General features: G+C 49.1%; 1 protein-coding gene and 1 long non-coding RNA gene across 7 annotated transcripts in view; one reads left to right on the top strand and one right to left on the bottom strand.

Moving 5' to 3' along the window:
* Positions 1-17,025, bottom strand: part of ETS1 (ETS proto-oncogene 1, transcription factor) — a 131,885-nt gene that overhangs the window by 4,574 nt on the left and 110,286 nt on the right. For all 6 annotated transcript variants that reach the window (XM_027036903.2, XM_027036899.2, XM_027036900.2 and 3 more), the window contains one exon: positions 446-564. In XM_027036903.2, the coding sequence (XP_026892704.1) occupies positions 446-564 (119 nt within the window). The remainder of the gene's footprint in view (positions 1-445; positions 565-17,025) is intronic.
* On the top strand, positions 5,805-16,077 carry LOC128311900 (uncharacterized). The gene is made up of 3 exons (XR_008290568.1): positions 5,805-7,268; positions 8,774-8,856; positions 9,288-16,077. It is a non-coding gene; the product is annotated as an uncharacterized LOC128311900 (long non-coding RNA).

Genomic DNA, 17,025 nt, shown 5'->3' with positions numbered 1-17,025 from the left:
ATCTTTGATTCTCTCTTGATGTGGGCCCAGAGCAAGCACTCAATATGCACTTGTTGAATAAAATAATGAATGGAATGAATGAACTGTAGTAATCCTCGAACACCTCTTGAATTGTCCGACCCCTTCCAGATTCACAGAGCCACAGGGCCAGAACACATGCTAAGACATATTTATGAAGGGTCTGCTATGTGCCAGGCACCCCTTGTGCATCGTATCTGTGAGTCCTGGAAAGCAAGTGGGCATTGTGGGTATTTTCTCTATTTTCCAAATGATACCACTAAGGCTCAGGCAGGCTACGTAACTGGCCTGACCGAGGTCACAAAGTACCCAGGGGCAGAGGTGGGACTGGAATCCTAGGACAGGTCATGCAGGCCCACATAACCACTTTCCAGAGTTCACCTTCCTCCCCCTCAACAGGAGTCCTCACAAGTCGATTCCTTCATACCTCATCTGGATCAGAAAGCTTGAATTCCCAGCCATCTCCGGTCCAGCTGATAAAAGACTGACAGGATTTATCAGTGAGTAATTCCAGAAGAAACTGCCACAGCTGGATTGGTCCACTGCCTGGAAACACAAGGCATTGTGAATCATTACACCAGATGCTCAGCACTGCCAGCAATGAATCCCATTTTACGTGTCCCTCTTGCCTCCTCTCCAGTCCATCCAGCCTAGAGAGAACGGAGGCAACATATAGCACAAGTGTTGGAGGAGGTGCTAAGAGTTCAAATGGATTGAAAGGTGAAAAACTTTCTATCAAAAACAAACAAACAAACAAACAAACAAACAAACAAACACAAAAAACCACACATAGTATACCATGGTCTTATCAATCTCATCTTGATTGGCTTAAAGGTCAGTCCATTTTTGTTGCTACACAAACTCTAGAAAGAAAATACTGGATCTATCCTCTGCCTTCAAGAACCAAGTCATTATTTTTGCCTTAATTCGTAATAAGGATATTAACTAAGGAATATCTTTGCCAGTTCTAATCTGAAGTCAGAGCTCATAAACACTTCTCTGTATCTGAGAGCTCTTGGCCCCTGATTTGTAAGTGACAAGGATTGCTACCCTGGGGCCATCTAACAAGGACACAGAAGTTAGATATTCTTTAGTCATAAGGTCATAATATTCTCCACCACCATCCTGTTCCTCCAGGCCACTGGCAGGCACCCAAACTAAGAAAAGAGAACATCATTACTTTGTAAGTGATTAACCTGCCACCCACGAAATCCTCACAGGTGAGGTGAGGACTGTCTCAGAAATTCCTCATGGGTTCACTATATTCTAACTTAAAATTTTTTTAATGTTTATTTATTTTTGAAGGGGAGAGAGAGAGAGAGAGAGAGAGAGAGAGACACAGCATGAGCGGGGGAGGGGCAGACAAGGAGGGAGACACAGAATCCGAAGGGGGCTCCAGGCTCTGAGCTGTCAGCACAGAGCCTGACACAGGGCTCGAACTCATGAGCTGTGAGATCATGACTTGAGCTGAAGTCGGACGCTTAACCGACTGAGCTACCCAGGTGCCCCATAGTATACTCTAACTTAAACACACACACACACACACCCCTCTTATCTTAGCCATCAACACTGCCAAGATCTTAGTTCTATCAAAAGCCAAGGCATACTCTGATACTCAATTTATCTTACGCTAAAGGACTTCTCCTAATAGATTTCCTTTTAAGATCACTTTCTATTCAGATATGACAATGCTGCCAGTGATTCCTATCTAATTTATGGGTGTAGCCAAAGAAACAGATATGGTTTCAATTGTTTCTGCTGCTTGTTATATGTCTACACTCACAACACCATCTTAGAAGCCATCTGGCAGAGCAGGGCTGGGAAAGACCCAGTCTGTGCAGATGAAGGAAGCCAGGGACACTCTAACTCATACAGAAAAACTTGACTTTCTAAGGCCCTCATCCTTAATCTGAGCTTCAGATTCATCTGATCCAAAGTAAAGTGAGATTCAATAGAAAACAAGCTTTAGGTTCTCTCTGTCAAAAAAGGCAACGCTCTTTATGATCTAGAAGGGTGATCTCTTGTTATGCCTTATACTTCTACAAGGTATGTTCACACGCATCATTTTGCTTACTCCTAAACTCCGTCCCCCGGCTCTCTCTATAGGCGAGGCACAACAGGTCTTACTATTTCCATCCTATTAAGGCAGAGAAAGAAAAATGCTCAAGAAAGCGATGTGACTTTGCTCCAGGGCACAGTGAGAAAATGGTGGTGCGGGGTCTAACGCCCTGGCCTGCAGACTCACTCCAAGTACTAGGGCGACAGCGACTGGCATGGACTGTTATTAAGCAACCAAAGAAAGGGCCACCCTCCCCCCACCCCAGTAACGGCCTGCGGGGGGCGAGTCTCGGTCTCCTCAGCACAGCCCAGGCTAAATATGGAAGATGGAACAGCTCTGCCTTATCCTTCCAAGAATGCACCTGGAGCTCTTTAAAACCACCCTGCAAGTAACACCTTATGCAGATTCTAGAATACAATGACTCAGTGGGCCCTACAAAATAACCGGACGTTCAAAGAAACAGCCCAGAGTGTGACACTGGTAAAGCCTTAGCCTCTCCTGTTTCCCTGTGCTGTTAAAACACCATTTCGGATGCAACTCAGACACATTTGCAACTTTCTTGGGAGGGGAGTTCAAGTTACTGGCTACCACTGCCTGCCTGGGCTCACGGGCTGAGATGTGACATTATATGAGGAATCCGTTGAGAAGCCATCCTGGTGGACAGGCATTAAGTGAACAAACCTCTGTTAAGAAATGCTATGGAATTTCTGGTAGTGAAGAACATCAGAATCCTTGCAAAAGAACAGATTTCTGGAAGAGGTGCAGAATGGCTCCATACCCAACAGGACACCGCTGTCTTCCTCTTATTTTGAAGAGAGACATAACAAAGGAAAAGTCAACTACTCCAAAGCCAGGCAAATGAGCCCTGGAGTCTGCAGCCCTCTCCTGGGCCAGACCCACACAATGTGGACACAAGACAGAGACAGGAGTTGCTTCGAGACCCTGGACAGAAAAAACTACAAGCGGGAGCTGTTAAGCTGTTGCACACCTACTATGCACGATACTACATTTGCTGCTTTATGCTGATCTCATTTATTCCTTACAATCACTCCAGGCAGTAGATGCCGTTACCAAATTTGCTTTTGCCATTTTTACGACAGGGAAAACTGCTACACTGTGCGGCTTGTGTCCACTGGCCTTGTCCAAGGCCATTCAGAAGTAGAATGGCCGTGAGTGGAACCCAGGCAGTCTGGCACTCCAAACCCCTTTGCCTCGGCGCTGCTTTGCCATTAGACAAAACAACCCAGAGGCTGGCATCTAATCAGCCTGGCTGGTTGAGATGACCACATGATAAAAGGACACAGCTTTTAAAAAAAAATATATATATAGGTCTTCCTCACCTTTCACGGCAGACACAAGACACTGGACGGCCAGTGGTTCTCCAGACGATCTGACCATTGGTGACCTTGATGTTCACCTCCACAGGTGGTATTTCCAGCCCAGTGAGTCAGTCCCCCTCCCGGTAACTATTAGGCTAATGTTACTTCACTATCCCTCCCTCCCTCGGTTGCCTCCAAACCTCTTTCACACTGCTCATCTTAACATCCCTTTGGGGAGTGAAGGGCCAGTCACACCAAGCTGAGGCAGGGAAAGGAAGGACACACCAGGTTACTTCTACCCAGGCAAGTCCTAGTCATTGGCAGGGAGCCGCTAGCCTGTTCCAGGTCCCAGAGAACATACCACAGTCCCTTGCCCTTGAGATGGGGCAGCCAGAAAGTGCAAAGGGGGAGTTTAAGTCATGTCGGTGGAACCAGCTCAGAGGCAGGGACGTCAGACAGAATTATTATTGCTGTTTTTCCTGGCAGGGCCATTTCCCGAATTGAAATGTCAGAGGCGCGGGTCCTATATGCCTGCTCCAGCTCTTTCTCTGTGTGCATTTGACCCCCGTCTGCATATAACGGCCGGGTTGGGTGGTGGGCAGGGTATATTCTTATCCGCGGGTCTCCTCTTTTGCTCATTGTGAGTTTTCCTCTGTTCACAAGGAATACAAAACTGACACATTTCGGGACGCGGAGCCCAGGTCGTAGGGGAGGGGCTCTCAAACTTCTCTTTTGTCTTTACACTAAAGGGAGGAAAGGAGCGTAAAGAGGTAAACCAGATGTCTAACAACAGCACAGACACTCGAATGAGGAGAAACGTCTCTGGGGGACGTCACAGCAAGGAAGTCAAGACAGGGGGATGTCAGCTCAAGCCTCCTTCCCCCGACTCTGGGAGAAAGATCGTATAAGCCCACCCAGCACTGATAGGCACACACAGCCTTCTCGCCGTAGCTTTCCTGGAGTGGCTGTTTCCCCCTTCGGAAGGCTCGCGCGTGGTACCAAACGAAAGGAATCCAGGAGACCCCACCCACCCACCCCCCGCAAGGTTCCTCCTGTTTGCTGATTCCCAAACTGCCCTTTGGTTGCAGGGAGCCATAAAGAGGAAGGACGTGGAATTATTCTTCCGGCTAGAAACGCCTGGTCAGGGCAAGCATTCTGGTCTCGGCGTGGGGTGGGGGGGTTCGTTCCCTGGCCGGAACCAGCGGCCAGACTTAACACAGGAGCTTGCTTCCACAACCACGTGTCACCTTCATTTCAGATCTGGGCAGGCACAGCAGGGCCACCTGAGGGAAGGAGGGAAGGAGGGCCACCTGAGGAAGGCAGCTCTAGGGCTGGAATGCATGGTGGCCCCCTGCCAAGAGCATCCACATCTAGGCCCTGGGGAACTGCTGAGGCCCCACAGTGGTTGAAATGCCGCAAGGAGGCCAGCGCTCCCAGAGACACATCTCCCACAGGACATTTCTGTATTGCTTAGCGCAGCTCTGCCCCATCTTGCATCTCCTCTCACCCCGGGCCCAGCCCCATCCACCCACCCAACTCGAAGGTGCTCCCAGTGACCTCTGTCCCAGGGAGCAGAGGATGGTGCTAAGAATAGTACCAGTCATGGGAAGGGGGAGTTCACAGACTCAATGTGACTCACAATGGTGTCCCTGTCTGGGGCCCCCAAGGCAGTCAACGGCGTCCTTCACCATGCTGCCCTGGGGTGTCACACATCAGGAATCCGGTGGCATCACTGGGAAACTATGCTTCTCAAGTAGAGACTCTCAGCCACAACAACAGAGGGGTCCCTGTTAGAAGGGAGGCTCTCGGCAAAGAATTGCAGGAGGGAGGGCCCCACACACGCTCTCGCTGGGCCTGCACACTCCCCGGCTCCCTCGCTGGCTGCAGCAGGGGGATTTCCTCAGTTCCTCACACTGCTTTGTTCTTCTCAGCTTCTGGGCCAGAGGAAGGTACAACAGTGACAGTCCTGATGTGAAGAATGTGATACGATCTTCGAAGCAGAGGTATCAGGTGGGGACCCTCAAGGCTTACTTCAAATCCAAGGCGCCAATCTACAATTTTTTGAGGTACAGCTTCGAGTAAATTCCTACTCATTCTGGTGATGTGTTAAGTCCCTTCTCCTTGTCTAGGAACTGGAAGGCCTGCCACGTATCTTGATGAGGGCTGGTTGTTAAAAATCCCCTTCTATTTCTGTTGTTGTTGTTGTTGTTGTTGTTCCCTTACTCTGAGTCTAAGAAGTTTTTTTTAATGTTTATTTGTTTTTGAGAAAGAGACAGACGTAGCGTGAGCGGGGGGGGGGAGGGGCAGCGCGAGGGGGGAAGACACAGAATCCCAAGCAGGTTCCAGGCTCCGAGCCTGACATCACAGAGCCCGACGCGGGGCTCGAACTCACAAACCTCGATCGAGATCACGACCTGAGCCGAAGTCAGACACTTCACTGACTGAACCACCCAGGCGCCCCAAGAAGTGAGCGACTTTGATATACGGCAGTGGGCTAGGACCAAATTTCAGTAAGATTCTCCTGGTAACAATGCCTTCCATTTGCCAATCTGTCAGTCGATTTCTTCTCATTTTCTAGCTTTGGGGGCTATCTGCCCAACGGACTCACTGCTAGCGAACAAGGCCCAGGATAGGACTTGAGTTTTTCCTTTTCATTGCCACTGCTAGGTCTCACCCTGTCATCTGCGCCCCAGCACGAGGCTGACATATCAGAGCTGATTTCCATGCAGACAGAGGTCAACACAGAGCAGTCGCTCTGTCTGATAGCAGTCCATTATGGTGTATTTGTACCAAGGCCATCAGCTCCAGGCCCATCTCTCTCATCACTAGAATATATGCTCTGAGGACGCACACTGTGCTTCTTCACTGCTGCAATCCAAAGCCTAGATGGTGCCTCACCGGCAAATACCGACAATCAAAAAGCTACCTGCTGCTGAATGACCCCAGTTGTTGGCTCGCTGTGCGCACGGACTACCCCTCGTTGATCCTTATTTTCTCGATGGCAGGTATGGCTTCTCTGACCAGCGCTCAGTAAACGTTTACTGACTTGTACTGCTCAAACAATCGTCCTCTGATGAAAGGGGTAAGGATCTCAAAAACCACCCCACCTGCTTCTCTCTATTAAACCAGATCTGGGACTAATCAACATGAGTGACTCCTGGGCTGTTTCATCAACATGTTCCCCAAAATAAAAACGACCACACTGCCTGCCCTTTGGGGATTCATTTGCTACTTTGAGAAGTTAATCTCTTCAGCTTGACTCTAAAAGTCAAATCAAATACCTCAGTGTGGGCAGGACACCACATTTATTTTAACCTATGAAACTCTCATGGTTGGTCACCCTTGCAAAAGGGCAGACTCTGCCCTAAGAACACACATCTGGCAGGTGGTCCTAAAACAGAGGAACGGGCCTGATGGGCCCCTCCCTTCCACCCAGGTGTGTCTACCCACAGCCAAACGATGATGGCAAAAACAGAACCCTCAAATCCAGAAATGACCCATCTGTTCACAAGTCTTATCTTCCTCTCCTACTACTGTAAAGGTGCCCACCTCTGGCAGCAGACGGGGTGACCCCAGAGCCTAAGCATCACACCTCTTCCTGTCAACCCCCTTCTAAGCTCTCGTTCACGAAAGATTCCAAAATGTCTCTATTTCCACGAAGTCCTTACGAAATGAAGTTGAGGAATGACCAGGAAACATCCTGACAGTTTCTTGCTCCCTGGACCCAACGCCACCTGAGGCAGCAGACATCTTCTGCCTGAGGATGAATAACTGCTGGGCTGTTTGACAATCAAAGCACCGGGAAGATTTTTAAAAGAAAAGGAAGGGCAGAGATTGCTTGATATTTTGGCTTGGCTTTCTGTCCAAAAAAGGTATCTTTTCCCCTTTTTTTTTCTGAGTTACGCCCATCTCTTGCCCCCCAACCCCAACCCGATCACATCTCACGTCCAACATGATCTAGATATGGTACATTCTATAACTCGCCAACAATGCCTTGGTTTAATGAATCACATGTTCTATCAGTGAGTTCCCATATCAGTGCCTAGAAACTCAAGGACAGCAGTTGGGGGATATAAATTCTAATAATTCAACGCACAAGCACAAAGAACACTCTCTGACAGGGGCTGGAAAAACACACTCCACGAACGTAACACACAATAACTCCGTGAACTTTATTGCTGAAAGAGCCAGTACCTAACAATGGAAGCAAGTTAGAAAACCGCTCTCAAATCAATTAAAACCAGCCTTTGATGTCAAGTCCATGTCTCTGGCACGTGAGACCAAAAGAAAGGAGAATTTCAAAAAATTAAAAACAGACAAACGTGTCAGGCGGTGGCAAACCGAGAGAGGAGAGCAGAGAGCATCCTACGAAATTAAAAAATACATAACATATGCCCATGGGATGCCCCAAGTGGGGAGTTCAAGCATTCGGCACTTCCCTGATTCACTGGCACGATCTTATGCAACTAACTGAACCTCTCTGGGCTTTAGTTTTCCCATCTCTAAAATGGAAACAGCTATCCCTGCTCCTCCCTACTTTATAAAGACATAAATTAAGTTCCTGTTATTAAGAAATACAGAAATATAAATACACACACATAGTATGTATGTACATAAAGAGGTGACCACAATACTGAACAGTTTGGGAACAACATAAAACACAGCAGTGGAATTAAACAGAAGAACAACACAGCAAAAATATATATATTTTTATAGTTTATTTTTTTATTTTGTGAGAGAGCACATGCTCACATGAGCAGGGAAGGGGCAGAGAGAGACAGAGAATCCGAAGCAATCCCCAGAGAATCCCAAGTGGGGACTCGAACCCACGAACAGTGAGATCATGACCTGAGCCAATACCAAGAGTCTGACGCTTAGCTGACTAAGCTACCCTGGGTTCCCCTAGAACATATATTTTTAAAAACAGACTTTTCAGAGAAAGACAAGCAAAAAAGATGAAATTAATAAACACACACACACACACACACACAGCAAAGCACAAGATAAAACTCAACTATTCTTCCGAGAGTTAAACTGGCCTTTTACATGGCAAGCTTGGAAAAGGAGGAAGCGGCAGGCTGAAAGGAAGGTTCAAGTATATAAATGCGTGATTTTTAAAAGATACTGCACATGAGAACAACCCGTGAAGATTTGCTAAAGTTAGGGATTACTCTGTGAAGTTCTTGCTCTGATTCAAAGTAGGTGCACACAGACAAGAGCAGATGCATACTGCTTTGCAAGTGAAAGTATCACACACATTTATGGTTTGGGGAAATCTTGGCCACAGACAGACTTAGATCCTCTTTCCCCCAGTGTGCTTTTTTTCCCTAATCATTTATGCTCCTCACAAAGCACACTCCGCCTACTTATTTTGTAGGGCTGACCTAGGAATTCAGCAGCATTGCCCACAGATGTCGGTGGGTCGGACCTGGAGGCGGATCTCATGAGCATGACCTGAAGGTAAAGCAGAAAGTCCTGTCCAGCTCATCCATGTGCAAGACAGACCGGGGGGCAAGCCGAGGTGGCTGGCCACAGGTCTGCCGGGCCGCCCCACCTGGAACAGACGTCGGCGAGGCTCCCGGGCGAGTCTGTCTCGGTCCTGAGAACGAGACAGTCACACGCTTTAGGGTGTAGAGGAAAGACCCTTGTTTTTGCTTGGGCTCCTCACACCTGCATGTGCTCAAGTACACCTGCGTGGGGGTGGAAGGAGAAAGGAGACGGGTCTTCTCTTAAAGGGGCCGCCTATATTCAAATACAGCCACTCCTGCCACCAGACCCAAGGGCCCTGACCATACTCGACCCACCGCTCACACACAGACTCGGACACAGAGAGGGGGAAGCTCGAGTCAGGAAGTGGGTTATTCAGAGCTTTTCCTCCTGATGTCTTCTAGGTAACGGACTCTTTTACAAAGTCCCCAGAAACAGGCTGGGTTTGGATTTGAGGGTACGGGGTGAGAATCTTGTTAGAAACCCAAGAGATGCTTTGTGGGACCAATGCAAATGTCAAAAGAAAATGCCTCCCGAATGAGGTATCTGGGCAACAGGAAGAAAGAAAGGTGTGCTCACCGATGAGGATTAGAACACAGAATTGGAGGAGTCGGGCACCCGTGCTTCTCAGGGGGCGGAGGGCAATCTCTGGAACTTATTCTCTCCTAGCAGCAAAGCCCCCCCTGCGTGTCCAGGATGCGACGAAATGACCGGCTAAGTCTGTTAGAATTCTCGGGGAGGTGAGCTAGACCCCAAGGGACCATCGAAGCACCGAATTTTTCAATTCTATCCAGCAATCAACCACCGAACGCCCCTCAGATGTAAGGTGTGGTAGCCAGACCGGGTTGGGTAGCAAACAGAACGTGAACAACAGTGAGGAGGTAAACAAAGGAACGCATTTTGTTCCGCCATCGTGTGATGGGCTGTGTCCTACCTACGCCTTGCCTTTAAAGAAGAAAGGACCGAGAGCCTCGCCTTGAGGGGCCCTGCCCGAGAAACTGCACCCACCTCGGCTCTGAATGTCAACCACCTCCACAGAGCTGCACCCTGCGAGCACCTCTCCAGCGAGGAGCGCCCTGGCCTCCCGTCAACGTTTCACATTCACTCACTCAGGACCACTTTCACTCTTGTGATTCTCAGGGAGAGGTGAGTCACACAGAAGACAATGCCATTTTTGCTTTGTTGAGGGCAACAACAGGCACAGAGCTCTGAAGCCTATCGTGGGCCACCAAGAGCACCGGGACCGTGGCCTTGAGTCCTGCCGCGCTGGCCTACCCGACAACCCGTGTTCGTCGGGGGGGCTGATGTGGCCGGTCAGCAGACCTGCAGCAGCCGTGACAAGGTGCTACTCAGACCTCCGACTGCAGGCAGCAGGAGTGACGGGATCCACCATGTCCCCACTGAGGCCACACTATCTGGGGCCGCTCCCCAGAGGCATGAGGTTCATTCCTGGGGGACACAGAGCTGCTCCGCTGGGCGACTCTGGCATGAGGATTCCCCAGGAGTCCGACCAGACTTTTCTTGGCACTGAGCCGCTCATGGAGGCTCTTCCCCACCCAAATCCGCCCTCCCTCTCTCCTTTTACAGGTGTCAGACCTGCAGCCTGGTCTAAAAGCTCCCCGGCCTTCCCGTGCTATCCCCCACTTTGTCCTTCATGGACCTCCCTCACACACCAAGGCATTTCTTGCAAGTCTAATCCCGTCTTGACATCTACGTCTTAGCAGACCCAGAATGACACTAACCCGGTCACTAAGAGTGGATCTTTTCCTACTAATCGCCTGACACCGTGAAAAACTTTGAAAGGCATCTTCTTTGTGGTTTTCTAGGCGACGTTGGGCTAGACCTCTTTCCCCCTCTGAACCTCGATTCCCTCATTCGTACAGTGAGACTCACAGAACCTACCTGGTGCGGTGGTTGGTGACAGTTCAAAAAAGGTAATGTCCATGACAGAGGCGAGTGCACAGTAGGAGCTTAGCACAGGTGGCTTGAGCTGAATGGCCAGAATGACCTAATCTGATATTAAGTATCTTTCGTGCCCTAAGTCACTGCCACCAATTACTGGAATTCTCTAAATAAAATACATTAACCTCTGGCCTCAAGGAATACAGAATTACACCGGAAAGACAAAAGTTGCAGGATGATATGGAACAGTGGTAACCTGCTATGTACCTAGCAAGGCTTCTGGACGCTTTCCCCAAACGATTCCTTCCATCCTCACAACCGTCCTATGAGACCATAACTATTACTGCTACCATTTCGCAGATGAGAAAACTGAGGTACAGGGACGTCTGCTTGCCTGAGGTCACACACGGTCAGTGGCAAAGCTGGCACGCACGCAGGCCGACCGGCGGCCGAGTCCAGCTCTTGACGTCTCCATGAAACATAACCAGGGCTTAAACAGCCTAGGAAGGCCTCCCTCTTGGGCGTTTTGCCTGGACTGAAATGGGAAGGCATTCCCAAGTGACAGACCTACCAACCTGGGGGGTGTCACATGGAAGTCGCCTTAGGGAGAAACGGAAGGGGTACAGCTGCCCTTGAACTGAGTCTCTATACCAAGGAACCACTCACTGCTCATGCTCCAGAGCAGTGAAGGCCATCCAAGGAAAAGAGAAAGATGCCAAGGGGCAAAAGCAGGAATATTTGGGACGCCTGGCAGGGCCTTTCCCAACAGAAGCTGCGGGGAGTTTCCAAGGCCTGTTGGTTGAAGGCAACGAGGACCTGTGTGGATGCCTCAGCAGCGTGCTGGCTGACTTCTGCTCAGTGGAAACATTTTACTTCAAAGACCAAAAAGGTGGAGCCTCAAACTGGAGACAGAGCAGGAATTCCAGAACAGTCACCACCCAATTCCATCATTTGTAGTTAGCTTTTGTTAAAGAAACAGGGACCCACAAAATCGGAGACTTCGGGACTCCTCCAAAACGGGCAGGGGGGGCCGTCCCCAAAACAGAGGGGTCAACTTGCAAGTCGCCTGCCATCCAAAATCCGGGTACCCGCTCGGCCTCGGGTAGCTGGGGACGGCACCAGGGACTGGGGCACACCGTGTGAAGGGTAAATGGGCAAAGACAGCTTGCAAGGTATTACTGCAGCTGAATCAAGACGAGGAGGTGGCTCAGTCAGCTGTGGCCTTCATCAACAACTGGCGGAAACAGGGAGCCTCCCTTTCCACGTTTTTTTTTAAAGACATTTAGAAAAAAAGAAAATTAATAATGAAGCCGAATCCCCCTCCCCTGTGATCCTTTTCTACTCGTGTCAGATGATTACGAAGAACTACCACAAAGTGAATCAGGGGGCAGAAGCAGGAAAAGGGCCCTGCAGACCAGAGAAAGGGACCTCTCTCCTCCAGTTCAAATTTCCCAAGGAGTTTCCCTCCCCCATGACCCACGGTGTTTCCCCGTCAGTCTCCTAACTGAGCGGCATGTTAACCCATTACTCCAGGGAGATCCCTCCCCCCAAACCATTCCACGCACCCCTCCCCCAACCCAGGACCCACCGCGAAACACAGCACAGAGAATCAGAATCCTGCCCGGCTTCTGAGATGCTGGCTGGCAGCAATGCCCCGCTTTAGGCCAAGGGGGGTGTCTGCCTGGCTTCCTGCAACCTGCTCATCACAGGGCCTCTGAACCAGAAAGAGGAGACACTCTCTGTTGCTGCCTTTCTCATTTCTGAGCTCGCTTCCTCCTGCCCATTCAGGTGCTACCCAAGGATGCTCTACACTGAGACTGTGGTTGGCCGCCTGCAAGCCTGCGGGCCAGCTCCAGCTTTGCCTGCCCCCAGAACCTCAGGGCACCTGGAGAAGGCAGTCACTGCCCGAAATGGGGACCAGAGTTCTATATTCAAGTCCACAAGTTGTTTCTTCTCACCTACAGCCCATGCACACACTCTTACACTGATGGCCTTCACCCAGAGACTATATTCCAGAGCGTGGCTTCGGTAGTTATCCCTCCCCTGACCCCCAAATTAAAAAGCTCTATGCTGTTCCTAATAACATACCCATCTGGATTCAGAATTGTAGAAATCTCCCGCACAAAGTCCCGCCGCACTAGGAATTTGCTTTGGTGACCCCTCCCCTTTCCTTATCGGTAACTTGGGCTTATGCCAAAGGTTTCCTAGGTTGCTATTTGTACCTGAGTACCTTGAGATTGTTTTGCAATCCCGTTTTCCTTCAGAAAACTCCAATTTCAGGTAACACTGCCAAATCTCGGGTTTCATTCTGAATTGAAGGGCTTTGAAGCACTTCCTTTTGCAGTGAAGTTGTTTATTTTCAAAAACACGTTTTAGCAGTAGCTTTGGGTTACTGAACCCTAAAACTTAACTGTGAGCCAGAACTCCAAGGTTCTGGGCTTGGCCTAGGGACTTTCTTACTGTATGACTCTAGACTGGCTCCAGGGCCATCTATGACATGGCAAGAAGTCTTTCAGCCCAGAAGCAGTTCGAGAGGGTTCCAGGGGAATGCACTGCATGGGGCTTCGTTTTCTACAAGACTAGTACTCCTGTTTTTGGTGATGTCTCATGCAAAAGTATTTGAAAGTTGAACTCCCGACAGTCCCACATTTAGCCATAAGGAAAATGAGGGACTGTATTTTCACCAATCTGCAGAGCACTCCATCATTTTGTTACAGTCAATGAAATGAAAGTTAATGAACAGCTTTGGGCTCAGCCTTTTTCAGCCTTCAGGATGAAAAAGAGACCTTCACCACTTCATTCACAATTGCAACTCTGGGTGGGGACATACCCAGGCACTGGACAACAACAGCATTGCCACCAGGCTTGCTCAAGAAGCAACAGTGATAGGAAGGGTGCCTTATCTGGCATAATGTCTGGCCATCCGGAATGAAGTTCGATCAAAGGTGACCTACAGGCCAACGACTCTAGACTGAAGCCAAAGGCTAGCATTATGTCCTCCAAAGAGCCCCAACCAGTATACGTGTGGTGCTAAGTGGTAACAAGCGGGAGACGAGGTCTCTAATCTACTGGAGGAAAGCAACTGAGGTAAGCAATGAGTCTTCTCGTTCCTTAACGTGGACAAGGACTGCAGAGGTGAGTGAGACAACTGGCACTTGAGGTTCAATTCGGGAGCTACTTCTGGGCACGTGGCAATGACGCAGTCACTTTTTGTGCCTCAGTTTCCTCATCTACAAAATGGGGCCAGAGGAAGAGAGAACACTATTTGACAGCACAGAATGCTCCTCTGTAGCCACTGCAATTGAAAAAATAATCAGAGACTGCTATGTTTTTCAGGGATCTGGGAAGCATTTTGCTTAGGTCTACCAAACAGATAGGAAAACACTGGGCCACTTCTCTCAGATTGTTTTGTAATTGGACGGGGTTCATAATGTATCTTCAAACAAGAGAAAATGGAGCTTTCTGATTGTATCAGTTTGATAACCGTAAGCAGTTCACAGTAAGGTAAGAAGGTACATTTTGGCGGAAGCCAGCATTGCATTTGATGTATTCTTAACTCAGCTAACAGGCAGCCTTTCAAGCCACGTTATCTGCCCCCACATCTTGACCTAATTTAACAAGTTGCCATGGGAGCCCAGTGAAGGTTGATGCAATTTTCTTATCTTCGGAGGAAGAATGTAACAGTGCAAGAGAATGTGAAAATTCAGTTTCTAACTGATTTCCACACGTACAGTGCAGTAACTAAGACATCACATGAAGAAGTGAAATGCAGTCCTTTGAAGGTGATAGAGACAAAGACCCAAGCTCCCTGTGCGTAATGGCAGGGAAATGACTCTCTTCCCAGCTCGGAGGACGTATACATACACACTTTAGCTGAAGCCAAGTACTGGTGATGGAAACGAACACGGCTCCTCCTGTGTGGCCACACATACTCTGGAGTAGCAGAATTGTAAGGGAATGAACAAAAAAGGAGAGAGAAAATAGGTGTGACTTTAACAGGCAATAGAAAGTTTGCCAACACTCATACAACGCTTTCCGCTTGCCAAAGGCCTCTTCCAAACTTCAGCTCATCTTAACACGTCTGCATAAGGCCAGAGCCCCATCTCTAGGAATCCCAGGCACGTGCACGCCCTGCGGCTGGCGGAGGGGGCTGAACAGGTATGTTCCATCCCCTTCCCCATCCCCTAGAGTGGACCTGAAATGATACGGGACCAAAATGAGCGGGCAAGGGCAAGGGAACCACCACAGAGCATTCGTTTGCAGTGTGGACAGATCTCCACCAAGCACTGAGCCCAGGAAAAATGTCCCCAAAATTTGGGCTGGCCCCCCGACACGCCTAACAAATCCTGGCCTTCACGCAGACCACAGCAAGAAGAAAAAATCTAGTCCAAGTCTAAGGACAATTCTCACTACACGAATTCGACAAGATCATGAACCCTCAAGGGCTACTCCTGGCCTTATCTGCACTCAACAGTGCTCAGAAACATTTGTTGGAACAACTGGTTTGTTACAACTGAGCTCCCAACCCACAGCCCCCATGCTTAGTATCATGCCTAGCACTCCTTTGCTTCATTAACTGATTTAGTGCAATTACATTTGCCCAGATCTCCCACCACCAAGATAAGGATGAACACCTTCCACTTTACTAAAAGTAGAAAAGGGTACAAGGTAAATTTGCCTAAAATCACACAGTGTGGTAGAGCTGGGGGGCAGCCCAGGGGACTTCTGTTTTCTGGGCTATTGTTCTCACCACCATATGAGACAGGGTGAAAAGCCGTATCCCCAGTCATAAAGCAAAACTGGATGGTGAGATGCTTAAAACGTGCTTTTAAATGCAAGCGGCTGCTTTAGTCTTCGAGGCCTTTAACTGACAGTCACCTTCCCTCTTCTTCCACTCACTGGGTGTTATACTCCCTTAGAGAAAGAGAGAGAGAGAGACAGAGAAAAGAAGGAAGAAAGCAAGAGCACCTTTTAAAAACAACCCACTCAGGGGCACCTGGGTGGCTCAGTCGGTTGAGCGTTCAACTCTTGATTTCAGCCCAGGTCATGATCCCAGGGTGTCGTGGGATTGAGCCCCATGTCAGGTTCTGTGCGGAGCGTGGAGCCTGCTCAGGATTCCCTCTCTTTCTCTGCCCCTCCCCCTTCTTGCACACATTCTCTCTTTCTCTAAAATAAAATAATTTAAAAAAATCCATCCAAATCAGGGGTGACGTCAGCCATAACTCAGACCTCCAGAGCACACCTGTATTTCTGCTGAAAGAACTTTCTGATGCTCCTATCTATGTGGCTCTGAGCTGGACTTCCAGGGAAGCCTCGCGGGCAGCAGGCTGATGCTGGGCTATCTTGATGGCAGCTCATGTCTCTAATTTGTATTTCATATTCATTCTGAATTCACAGTTCATCCCTTCCTGTCTCTCCCTGAAACAGGGACACTTGGAAAGATTCTCAGATAATTCTTTCGAGGTACTAAGATCATCTCAGTCAAAACCCTTTCAGTCACTCTTGTAGACTGTTAGCTCGGCAGGCTTCTCCCACACAGGAAATCCAATAACTAAGACATGTAACACTTTCAGAGGGGTTTCTATTAGAGGCGGAGATCGGGCTGCCACCCCTCCCAGAAACTCCTAGATCTGCACAACGGCCAGAGATCCTGACCAGAATCTTATCCCATGAAGGGCGACCGAAACCATCAGGCTTTCTCTGGCCATAATCCAAACTTTAGAACTTAGGGGTCAGTTTCCTTAATCTCATTACCCACAAAACCACCCTCCCAAGCCAAGTTTTCATGATCACATACCTACCTAAGACAGACTGATGAAAACTGCCATAGGAGAAACATGGACTGTGGATGCTGGTGGTGAGAAGGGTGATTATGCCAGAGAGAATACAGAAACACCTTCAGCGAGGGGAAACTAAGTTCAGGACTTGGTACCGGAAGTCAGGGTTGAGGCTGAAGAAGGGCTGGCCTTTACATTCGGCAAATGGCAGAGCACGGATCTCCCCGCGCCGCGAGAACAGAAGCAAGCGTGACCAGCTAGAGACCCCGCCGCCTCCCAAGCCCACACAGTCATGCTGGAGGTTCGTGGGTCTTTCCTCTCTCCTCCTCATTAAGCTGCATGACTCCCCACTCCTTCCTCAGTATCCAACTGGAGTCCGGGGCTTAAAATACCCAGGAGCTGAGACTACAGGAGCCAGCACTCTTATACACCTTGAAAGAGGCTGAATATATTTTTTGAATAT

Source organism: Acinonyx jubatus, chromosome D1 (genome assembly GCF_027475565.1).
Source record: "Acinonyx jubatus isolate Ajub_Pintada_27869175 chromosome D1, VMU_Ajub_asm_v1.0, whole genome shotgun sequence".
Taxonomy (NCBI): Eukaryota; Metazoa; Chordata; class Mammalia; order Carnivora; family Felidae; genus Acinonyx; species Acinonyx jubatus.
Note: the sequence above shows the minus strand (reverse complement) of the source record. Positions and strands in the feature narration are given on the sequence as shown.